A 12,920-nucleotide genomic window follows, 5' to 3' on the forward strand; every position below is an offset into this window, starting at 1 on the left:
GCAGTACCAATTATTTTTGGCCCGGGATTCAAACCCAGGTCCTCAGCCCGGTAGTATACGTACCACGTACGCATTACAGCTACACTACCGAAGCAGTCGTGTTGGTTCTGTCAGTGTCCATATCTACTTAGCGTCTGATTGTTTATAAACTTAATCGTACTTACATGGTTATATAGATTTTCCATGAACTGAACAACATTGTCGGATTTTGGAAACAAGCCTGATATGCCGGTAATGACAATCTCATTACCGGTAAGGCTGTCTGAATACGAACTCGAGCTATCCACAATTAATGATTGCGGAGTCGTTGCCATATTCGCTGGTCGATTGAAGTAATTGTAATTCGCAATGCTTTTATACTCAGTTTTAATGTATTACTGGAATAATGTCACTGGTTTTGACTTTGTTCAAGGTTGTCGTGCATTATGATTCTGGTTAGTACGTACTCATTGAGGGAAGCAAGGTTTAAGCTAGGGTTACCTCTAATAGATTTGTCGAGTACCAGAAATAGAGAAAAATAATCATATACCACTCAATGCCAGTTACATTTACATTCGTATTAAATCTTTGCTTGTACTTTTGCTATTATTTCGCCACAAACAAGTGATACTGGGTTCTCCAGAGTTAGTGAAGAATTTCCGTTTATTTGCAGCAGACATAATATATAAGTTAATTTTGAATTTCTTTAATTGCTAGGTTTTCAATGTTCATCCGGAAGTTTGTATTTTCTCTATAGCACCATAAAATGTGGGCCTTTACCACGTCAAAATATTTAATTACACGAACACTTCATTGAACATTTTATTACAAAAGAGGCCGGAATATCTTTCTGCCCTTCTTCGGGTAGTCATCGCTTAGGTAATTAGTAAAAGGGTGGTATACTACCTAGGTTAGGGCTTTTATCATCCTCACCGATGAGGATCGCGACGCGTTCCTGCCTTTATCTTAATAAGATTATATACATCTTTTTTATTTCTTCTTGTCTGCCAGCCCGAGCTGCCTTCTTTGTTTACTTTAAAGTCGTTTATTTATTTTTTGTCCAGTATAAAATGTCTTTAGTTATATAAGCGATTTTATTTAAATAATAATTAAATATTCTCATGTACCTAGACTTATAAGTGCAACTATGTTCCCCTATGTGATGAACAAATCATTTTTCTTTTACTAACTCCAGAAAGAAAGGGTTAAACAACCCAAACTGCTGAACCAATTATTGTTAAATTTACTATGGGAATATCTGACACCTTGAAAATAGATACGACATATTCTTTTTAAATATCTTTTTTTACAAAAAATTAAATCACCTTAAAGACCAAAAAAAGCTAAAAAAATATATTATAAGGTTGGGGAAAAAGTTTCTTCGCATTTTATATGAAAAATCAAGACTTCTTTATAAAAAAAATATTAACATTTAATTACAGCATAATATATTTTATATATTATTATACTGGTTACCAATTTTGGAGTCGGAGGATAATTGAAATTGCTAAGTAAATACATGAACAAATATAAGAAAATGATGTTAAAATTTAATTAGGCTACGTGTCCAAGTTAACGCATATAATAATATCGACCCAGTATTATATTATATAGCTGGGCGCGGGTCTCCTCTACTACTGAGAGTGATTAGGCCTTAGTCCGCAACGCTGGCCTAGTGTGGATTGACACACTTCACATACCCTCAAAATTCCTATAAAGAACTTCTCAGGTATGCTGGTTACAAGTATGTTGGTTAACAATAGTAATTTTTTTTGTTTCTTTGTAGCACGGAAAGAATTTTTTATGCGGTAATCATTCGTTTAGTCGAGTTTCTTTTGATTGGAGGCATTGACAATTAAGTTGTGAGGTGTAGGATATATTTAAATCAGAGGGAAGAGAAGAAATATTTGATGGAATAGAGGATTAATCTCGATTCCAGGATGAACGTGAAGATATAACTGCAATGAGAGAATAGGCCGGCTGTTTCGTAGATGTAGATTCACCATTATGAAGAATAAGTAATAATCGAATGAGAAGTCACTAATTCATCATCACTGTGTGGTGTAATACATTCCTGATTAACATGCGGTGAGAGATCGATTTTCCTCTGAATTTGGCTAAGGAACGAGATAGTTTTGTTTATGACATAGTAATGCAAAATTATCCTCAGAAAACAAGCTTAATTTTTCAAGACGACTTAATCGAAGGACCTTTATAAGGCATGTCAGATAACTCTTCATTTTGAAAAATATGAGTGTCGTACTTTCTTTCTCCTAAAGAATCACCACTACCATCAGATCTACTATGTTTAGGAGGAATGAAAGTAAGTGTATTTTTTTTTAACTATATCTATAGTATATTATACGTTGTCAAATGAAAGGTTAAAAAGTATGAGATGCATGCCCATTATTTTTTTTTTCTTGTTTTAGTGGTTTTAAAATTTTGTTTCTTTTTTCAATACTGTTTTATTTATTATTATTAATACTACTACTTGATACGTGGCAACCCGACTGGTAACATTGTCTACATCACTACGACGTTCTATAATTGCTAGTCACATTCATTTGTATAATGCAACCTTTGTACGGCGACATGTATGTAGAATAAATTGTTTTGTTTAATTTGTTACTTCCAATTAATTAATATTGAATAAGCATATCATTAAGTCAAAGAATGAAGGAAATAATTTATTTAATTTTAGTAACACTTCAAAATATAACAATTCAACTAATAACAAAATATAATAAAATCAGAAAAGAAAACGAAAACCAGCTTAGCTTTAGGTTATAACGAGAACTGCAGCGCTGATTTTCAGCTGAACCTAATACATACTCTACCAACCTACTTATTATGACTTACTAGTTACTAACACCATAATTTTATAACATAATTAACAGAAAAAGAAACTGTAACATCACATTATGTATATTTTTTTAATTATAATAAAATTGTAACAGGCTTATGGGCTGCACATTATAAGAGTTGATACTGATTTGACCGTCTCGGTGACATAGTTGTAATTACACACGGCACGAGTAGGACTACCCCGCTGAGGTCGTGAGTTCGAATCTCAGGTTGGGCCAAAAAAATTGTGATTGGGTTTTCCATTTTAAAAATTAGTCAGTCACAGCTCGGAGTCATGAAGTCAGCGGTGTGATACCCCCGTTTTTCAGAAAGCTCGTAAGCTGTTGTTTCTGCGTCTGATCTTTGTCCGCTCATGTTGGATTTGGCGTCTCACTGGTCTATGAAAGTGGAAGAACAGAGAGTGCACCTTTGTATCGTGCATACATGATTTATATAAATAGAAGCAAAGTGACATTACAGAGATTCGCTACCATTCCATTTGTTTGATCAGGCAATCAAGCTAGTCTACAACACAATGCCTATAAATATCTTGAAGACTTAATATTAGATATAAATCTTGTCAGGGATGGACTCGGTCCAATGTTCATCCGCATGATGCTATACTCCCGAGTGTCGACATTGAGCCATAAGAACAGGCAAAACAACATAACCGTTCCACTCATCCCCCAGTAGTACCGTTAACGCGTTTTTGCCCGCGAATAAAAATGGCCCATGCTTAAAAAACAGGCAAGTGACGTCATTAAGTTTTAAAAACTCGACGACGTTTAAAAGTTTCGTTAGAACACAGGCCTCCGTCATTCAGTGATATTAATAGACCCAATTAATCACTAGTTAAATTCTTGAACCTCGTTCGACATAAGAATAAGTACTAACTTTACTCTGGGCTAATATAATCCAGTCTAACTTATTCGAACCTAAGCAAATTTAATTTAACTTAGCTCTAAGTTGCCTAAGGTTTAGTATGCTTTCATTACGGTCTAGTTTTATAGTATAGTTGATAATAACTGCTATATTAGAAGCAATATATTTTCTGGTGCTATATATAGCTATATTAGTGATAACGATGTTTGTTGGTAAAGAATCATTAACATTTTATTGTCTATGTACGTGTGTGTGTTGCGAATGATGAAATTTGCTTCAAGGGAACCAGACACAAGATATAGGTACTACGGCATAAATACAGTCTGCAAATCGTTCTAATGTTAATTAGATTCTACATAGAGGTGAGCCGATAAAAATCGGATTTTATGGACCCTTAGCCACTGATGTACAGTCAGCCGCATAAGTAGCTAAACAAACTTAAAACTTTCATATTTTTTTCCTAATAAATGTGAAGACATGATATTGGCCTGATACAGAGCACGATAAGAGAGTGACAAAACTGTCCATGAAGAGTAGCAACACCTCGAAAAATGTAGTGAATAAAATCACGTACATTTAGTAAATAAATTGCTTCTTATTTATTTGAATGGATTCAAATAAATTCATGCTTATATTATAAGAAAGTAACTATTACTTTTTCCTGGCTAAGTGGCTGAACCGATTGCGATAAAATTTTGTAGGAAGATAGTTAGAAATCTTGTGAAAGAATTAGGTATCTTTTTGTCCCGGCATAATATATTGCAGGACTATTATCCCAGGTAAACTCTTTAACGCGGGCTGAGCCAAGAGGAATAGCTATAAACTTATAAGACAAATACCGTAAACTTAAAGAGAATGTGTATGAAATAACCACGAGCAGAAAAAAACAGTCATAAGATATTAAAATTTTAATAGGATATTTATATCCGCCTGGATAATGACCGCACATAAGGTGTTAAAACCCGCTATAGTCGCCCACGTAAGTGTGTCGCAATCTGTGTATATCCGGCTCCAACAGGCCGGCATAATTGTGTCGACTGCCGGGGGTAATCATATCTCATCTGTCGACATTCTATTGGGAAACACTCCACCACTAGCAAGACCAGATGTTTTTTTAATTTTGCGTAGCAAATCACTAAGTGCTATTTGCATTCCATGAAAAATGCTTTAGGCCTTTTTCTAATAATCTGTATTTTATAAATAGTTATATATTAGTTATTTAACTATATAAATATATAAGTAAGTAAGTAAACGCAAAACCTGTTAATGTACATAAGTTATTTGCAATGTTAGCAATTGATGTTGTTGGAACTTTATGGATGGACCTAATAAACTTCAAGCAAATCTGTCCCGTCATGTCATTAAGTTGGAAAATCATAACCGCTATAAATAAGATACTTAAATTGGATAAAAACGCTCAGTGATGGTAATTGTGGGACCTTTGAGGTAGCTTAGTCCGGCTCCAACCGAGAGTTAATCTATGCGCCTAAGCTGGCTAAACTAAGCTAGCTTAAGTAATAGAATTACGAGCCTCAGGCTGGTTGAAAGACATTTTTATAAGCCTATTATATTTGGCTCGGGTTGGAGATAATGGTGTGGCGTTTTTAATTCTATAAGCTGATAAATGAGCGTGTGTTTCCTAAACTCCCAGATAATTTGTTCGATTGCACTCTGGTATGAACTTCCTTTCAGAACAGAACAGTGTTTCTTTGACATTATGACATGTCCTTCTTCAAACGAGGTATAAAAAATTATTTTTACAGTAAGCAGCAGTTCGTCTATATCACAGACATTGCTGACGTCCATGGGCGACGGTGACCATTTATCATCAGGTGCGTCTTTAGGTCGTCTGCCTTCGGAGATAAACAATACTGACTGCCTCTCTGGTATGGTTATTTTGTTGAGCCTTAACACCGCTCTGCGGTTCCTTGTTCGAAACCTGGATTAAGCAAAGTGTTGTTGAGTAGCCCGAAGTTGGGAATTGTGCCCAACATGGTAATAGACTCGCCCATTGCATTATGAGGCGTACCATGCATGACATAAAGGTGCCCTGGTTGAATCTGCTTTCCCCTTGGAGATAAAGACGTGGTGTGTATTACGGTGAACATTTAGATATCTTTATGATAGTCATAGAAACCTAGTTTACTTTTTGCGGAATGTAGGTTAATGTAAAAATTGGTTACCTTTGTTTTGAACATTACCGTAATCGGATTAGATATTACCCATATTGAAAGCTGCCAACTTATCCAACATGTTTGTTATTGAGAACTTTGCCAAACTTTTATCTTTGCTTCATTTATACTTTTTAAATAATATTGTTAAGATAAAAATATTTTTGTGAGGGTGTTTTTGACGTGACCTCCTTTTTGCTATAGAAACATCGAGCGTTTGACGGATCGTGGGAGATGGTCATTGACTCTCGTATCATTTTGTTGGTTTCTATCTCAGATTTCTATTTCTGTTAAATAATTGGTAGATTATTATATTTTAATTAAGATTTTTTTGTTCCTGCCAATATACACTAAACAAGTGTACCAGTGGCGAAGCGTCCATACAAGCCAATTCCTACCGGGTTACTTTTGTAAATTAATTAAAAATAATAAAAGAAAAACATAACAATGTAATTAGAATCAAAATAGTATATTCAAATACGTCATCTTATATTTATTAAATTAATCAATACTTCAATGATATCTGTCGTTCCTATCAATTCGTTAAATTGAAACTCGCGCGCAGTGCTCGCGCCTTATAGTGTTTGAAGTGAACCCGGCCGCGCATAGCTTCCCTCGCGATATTGTTGTCTCTTTCACACGCAGCACGGTGTCTTTGTCTAATCTTTTGGAAGTGACGTAAAATTACATGTGTGCGTGCGTGTCTGTGTACTTCAGGGTAACCCGAGAATTTGCGGCTTCATGTTGAGCTATTGGCGCGAAATATTTTTAATAATTTAGAATGTATAAGTAATTAGTGCTTGTGCGTTATTAATTCTTGTTGAACTCTTTTAGGTACCCATGTTCAAAATATACGATTATTTTGTACTTAAATTTAGAGACTAGACATAATATTTTAGAAGGAAATTATTAAGTATTATGATATTTTACTGATTTGAATTGATTATGAACAGCGTATTATATTATGTTAACTGTACAAAAAATATTTCGTCGGGTTCCCTTTTGAAAATTTTCACCCTTCGCCACTGCAGTGTACCAAATTACTTAAAATGATTTCTACTTATTATGTACCGTCATACGACCTAATAAATAAATAATTTATACAATTAGTAAGGTAGGCTCGTATGTATGATTTTATACATTATTTTATATTTTTCAAGATCGATACGAAAAAGGAATTCTTCCGTGAAATCAGCATCAAAATTGCTCTAAAAATAAATCAATTATTAATATTTGAAATTCTTTATGAGCAATAGTGCGCGCGTGATAGGGTTATGGCGCTATCCCCTTCTGATATACGCACCGTTATGGCCAGTAATACTCGGTGACGTCACAGTTTGCTTTTACCGTTAATTGAAGCTTACCCCTTCCACTAAATTTAAAAGCTTTTATAACTTATTTATTATTGCGTGGAATTGTTTAATTCTTTTTCCGGTAGATTTAGGATGTCATAAATTTTTGGTAAATTTATTTAAAATAAACCCTACCCTATTTTTAAGTTATTTTTTAAATTCTTACTAGGAGATTATACGTTTTAATTATAGTTTAGTAGTGTTATTGAATCAGTGATCTCCAACAGATTGAGGATCTTTCATCGATAACCCTATTAAAGTTATAAGTATATAACATTTAATAATAATAATATCAGCCCTGTATTATATACTTGCCCACTGCTGAGCACGGGCCTCCTCCACTACTGAGAGGGATTAGGCCCTAGTCCATCACGCTGGACTAGTGCGGATTGATAGACTTCACACACCTTCGAAATTCCTATAGAGAACTTCTCAGATGTGCAGGTTTCCTCACGATGTTTTCCTTCACCGTTAAAGCGAACGATAAATTCACAAAGAATACACACATGATTTTGTAGAAAAGTCAGAGGTGTATGTCCTTGGGATTTGAACCTGCGGACATTCGTCTTGGCAGTCCGTTCCTCACCCAACTAGGCTATCGCCGCTTTTACAACATTTACATTCGGTTAATGCGAGTACTTGACATAATAATACAAAATTTAAAGCATAAGGATCACTTTTTTATACAGTTTTCTATTCATATGGATAAGAAGATAATAAGTAAATTCTACCAATCCATTATTAGGCCAACGTTAAGAACAATATGCCGGATCCTCTATAAAAGAAAGAAGACATGGTCTTGCAGAACACTAATACAGAGGTTAATATTAGCAAAGGCGAGAGCGAAGTCCTCTTTATTATTTTATTATTCTTAAGTAGATACCTCAATGGTGTAGCGACTATGTGATAATATAAACTAGACCGTATAACAACGGAGTAAGGTCTTCAATAAGTCACGAGATAAGCAGTAAAATGATTGTTATTAGGGGCTGTATACTTATACCCGAATATAAAAACACAATTGGAGTAAATCACATCGTTATCTTGGGTTCAGCGACTATGCCATTTGTTTCCTCTTAGGGCGACGTGATAGATAGCTTTGTAAAAAAATGAAGCACAACGAAGATGGTATTAACTTGATACACCAGATATGACACAAAATGGCGTAAACTGTCAATATTTTGTATTCATAAAATTTATTTGTGTGTGTACAATTATTACTAAACCAAGCAACAGTTTCAAAGTCGTATATGATCAAGTTTATTTATTTAATATATAAAATAAATAAACTATATAAGTTGGTATATAAAATAAAAACGAGAAGTACCTTATAAGTTTGCATCCTTTAAGAAATCGAAAAAAGAATCAAAAATATGCAATTAGATAGATGGCTTTGATCGCGTATACGTTTAATTTTTTATAGCTGAAAGAGACTGCAGTTCCGAATATTTAATAATATAAATTCAAATTCGCATAAACATATTATTTGGTGACTATTATCATTTATCGATACAAAATTATTCCACGTATCGACTTGTTCATGTTTCACATTTGTATATGAATAGAATTAATCAAAAAACATTTCCGATATCTGATTCTGAGAATAAGCAAAAACTTCGGGCCAATGTGTTATTCCTGTGAACTGATTTTTAAGTCCATCTCCTATAAATGCGAATTTGCTTAGATTTCAAACAAAGAAGCAAACACACATCACGTGTTTATCCATATATCCTACGGGATGGCGTTGTAACATTGCGTGCGCGTTAATACGCCGGACTGAGGCTCCAGGTTCGAATCCCTGGCTAGAGGATATTAGGTTTTCTGTTGTATAAGCCGAAGTCTGAATGTGTGCCCGATCTGGGTATAAAAATGGGAATGAATCTTAAATCTCATATTACTAAACAATTAAACTGTCGTGTCCCTAAATTTGGATCATGCAAGCCCTTCGCTGCACACAAATACCAAGGATCGAACACCTATCAAGTATATATTACAGTTGCGAAATTATTAGGAGATCATCACAAACGACAAAATAATTGACAACGAGACCCTCTCGTTAGCGGTGAGACTACTGCCTTAGGCTGCGTTTCCACCAGACGCGAGCGAGAGAAATAAACAGAACGAGAAGAAAAATACTAATAGTATCGCTTTATTATTTTAGACCCATTTAGTGCAGCTCTAGAAATAAAAAAGTGAGGTATTTGAACATAAAATAATGGCAAGAGATGCAAGAGACAGAAGAAATGAAATGAAATGAAATGATTTATTTGAATCTGTAAAATGTTATACATTATTTAGATTCAGTCAATATTAACTCTACCACCAGTTCGGAAAGCAGTTTTCACCAGAGAAGAACGGGCAAGAAACTCTGGTGTTGCTCTTTTCAATCAGTTTAGGGTAAAGACTACATTACATGATAAAGTGATAAGAAAAAAAAAAGTTTAGAGCAGTTCATTTATAGGCTCGTGAAATAAGTGTGTGAAATAAATGTGTGTGAGATCACTTCGCTTACGCACAGAAAGTGTGAACAGGCCACTGCAAACCCTTGTAACGTTATACACTGTTTTACAACCTCGCTACCCATCCTCACACCTCTTATCTACCTCTAACATATTTGGTATGAAAACAATTACGATCAGTGATTGCTTTATCTGCTTTAAGTTTTATATAAAATTTAGGTTCGTCAATATAGCTCGTCGGCTCACAATAATTATAATTTAAAAAATGTTATATGTAGAAAAAATTATTAATTGTGTAAATGTACATTCATTCGAGGGTGTGTGAAGTCTACCGATCCGCACTAGGCCAGCGTGGTGGACTAAGGCCTAATCCCTCTCAGTAGTAGAGGAGACCCGTGCTCAGCAGTGGGCAAGTATATAATACAGGGCTGATACTATTATTATATTATTTTAAATGTACATTGTACAAGCTATTGTTTATTTTTCTTTAATTTTAATATACGCGCACGGCAAAATGACCCTACTGTGCCTGATGGTAAGTGGGGTGGGGGAGGTCCAATAAATGTCGACTTACGAGAGATGATTATCCCTCGGCAGTCGACACAATTATGACGGCCTGTTAGAACCCGATATACACCGGCTGATCCCGGAACGACACACTTACGTAGGCCACGATGGCAGGTTTTTACAATTTGTGTACGGTGGTCGCTAGCGGGGCGGATATAAAATATACCCTATCACCAACAAACAAATGTTTCACACCGTCGCTACGTGTTCTCGCGCGTATCTGGTGGAAACGTAGCCTTAGACTTGTTGTCCCACTGCCGGTCAGCCGATGGTATGTCATGTAATTACTCAAAGGCATAAGCATCTGGCCGTTTAATGAGAACACCGTACATGCTACATGCGTATTAGGCCTATATCACGTGTAATTTACCACTTATAATCAAACACTTCTACTAGATTCGACTGTTTGATATGAAATATATGTTCAGTGAAGTTATTCAAATTGGATACTCATATTAACGATTGCAAAAGATACTAGCATATTTCTATTAATAAAAAAATGCTGATATTTAAAGCGTAATTTTATGCGTCTATCTGTTGGAATATTGATATAGCTTATCTCTTAGCATCCTCTGGATTTTGAAATACATACTTTCATTATAAATGTGAAAATAATCTGATAGCCTTTCACGGCTGAACCACTGAACCGATTGCGATAAAATTTGCTATGGAGATATTTTAAGACCTTTCAAAGAACATAAGCAACTTTTTAATTCGGAAATATCTATAGCACTTTTATCCTGGGACACTTTCGCACAGGCCCGGAGCCGCGAGCAAAACCTACTTATAAAAAAGAGTACCTTCACAGCATTTAAGTTCGCACGCGCCTAGCTTTAACCACTTTAGGATGTTCTCCCATCATCACTTTATCATCAGGCCGGCGCACAACATAATCATGCCAACTCGCCGTAAACCCGTCGCCCGAGTCTATCGAGTAACCACACACTCTACTTGACAACGATTTGGTAAACTCACGGTGGTTGCTGTATGACGATACTTGGCCCGCGCCTTCGACTCTCATATGCAATGTTAAACGATCCTCGGTGGGTACCGCAGAATTGTCAAACAGATCCTAAATCAGGATAGCAGGATTTTCGCGGCGGTTTACGATACACCATCCATTTGACTATAAATCTTCCCGTGCATCAGAGGAATACCATCCGTCGGTTAGAAGTAACGACAAAAAATCATGATCTTTATGCAGTTTATCTAGTATGCCGTTCCAAAATTTATTTGGTCCTAGTTGCTTTGTTTTAAAATTACCCTCCAGTATGAATCTAATTTTAATTCCTGTCATATAATCTATTTAAGATTATTTTGAGATATGTTGTTATAAAAAAAAGTAAAGATTATAATATAACTTAGCAAACATTTGTCTTCAGTGCCAAATATTTTGAATATTTGATATTTTAAGGTCTGAAAGCGTCTTGTTTTTTTTTTCTTTTCTTAGTGTTCATCTTAATTAGGCACGCTCCACGTAACTTTTCAAAGTATACTCATTTGATATATAATATTATAGCAGAGTATAATTTTAAATGTACATTATTAAATAAACCCGAAATTTACACATCTTTTGATCTGACACTAAAGTAAAAGTAGTTGTCGGTTTTAGGAATCAAGAAGGACTTTCAGTCCAAAATCACTAACATAACAATTTTAAATTATGATCCTTTAAGGTTTCTAGAAATCATTTTACACGATTTAGAGTCCAGGTAACCAAAGAAAATACATTTATTTTTTAACCTTTTATTAGTAAATCCTATATTAATAATAACCAAATCACGCTTCAATGACGTATGTATCGCAAAGATTCTTTTTTCTAAATATTTCTAGCAGAGAAGGCTCAAGCAGTCTATTGATTATATTCGGGACTCTGCAGTCGCGTGGAACTAATTTATACTCAATTCCCAAGTTATGCACACTGACTTTCTTCTCACTGTAAACACCTAGCCCATAATCATCTGAAAGCTGTTCTAAATTCTGAACGCCTCTTATGAGAACCAATTCGGAACGCAACTTTATCTTCGGCTTATACTCCTGGGCCAATCTAAACCTCTGGTACATGGACTCCAATATCACCTTCTTATACTCGTTCGAGTAGTTCACTAAACCTTTTAGTTTAGCTAAACAGCATTCCACCTTTTCCGACCACGTTATGGCATTATCCAAATCATGTTTTAGTTCGATAGATTCAAAACCAGTTATTAGGTAATACGCATGTTCTATGACAGTATTTTGCAGTTGCGCCTGCGTTATATTGCCTAGATAAACGTTAATCTGGACCCGTAACGCGTCTGGGCTGCTGTCCAAACAGTACACAATGCCCTCGTGACCTGAAAATATGGTTTATGAAGGTTAGTTACGATCAAATATAGGCCATGAAGCGGGCTCGTGATTTGAAATGAATTATGTGTATCATTATTACATTTCGTTGGATGTTATGCGAAAATATACTATGTAACTATGTGAATAGATACTTTAAAACTGTCATTTTAGAATTCCGGAATTGATTAATAATTTTGAAAATAATTGACTGTGTCAGTGGTATTCTGGTAAGACTGCAGTGCTGAAGGCTCGGGTACGATCCCCGAGTCGGGAAAGGTGATTGGATTTTTCTGTTCAGTGTCAGCCCGAAGTCTGGAATTTGTGCTCGATATGACGAAAAG

At 35.2% G+C, this 12,920-nt stretch overlaps 1 protein-coding gene across 3 annotated transcripts in view; it reads right to left on the reverse strand.

The window, feature by feature from the left end:
* Window positions 1–11,984: 11,984 nt before the first annotated feature.
* The window catches only part of LOC115444306 (fatty acid synthase), a 31,831-nt gene continuing 30,895 nt past the window's right edge, over window positions 11,985–12,920 (reverse strand). For all 3 annotated transcript variants that reach the window (XM_030170036.1, XM_030170035.1, XM_030170037.1), the window contains exon 41: window positions 11,985–12,587. In XM_030170036.1, coding sequence (XP_030025896.1) covers window positions 12,034–12,587 — 554 coding nt within the window. In that variant the 3' untranslated portion in view covers window positions 11,985–12,033. The remainder of the gene's footprint in view (window positions 12,588–12,920) is intronic.

Source organism: Manduca sexta, chromosome 11 (genome assembly GCF_014839805.1).
Source record: "Manduca sexta isolate Smith_Timp_Sample1 chromosome 11, JHU_Msex_v1.0, whole genome shotgun sequence".
NCBI lineage: Eukaryota > Metazoa > Arthropoda > Insecta > Lepidoptera > Sphingidae > Manduca > Manduca sexta.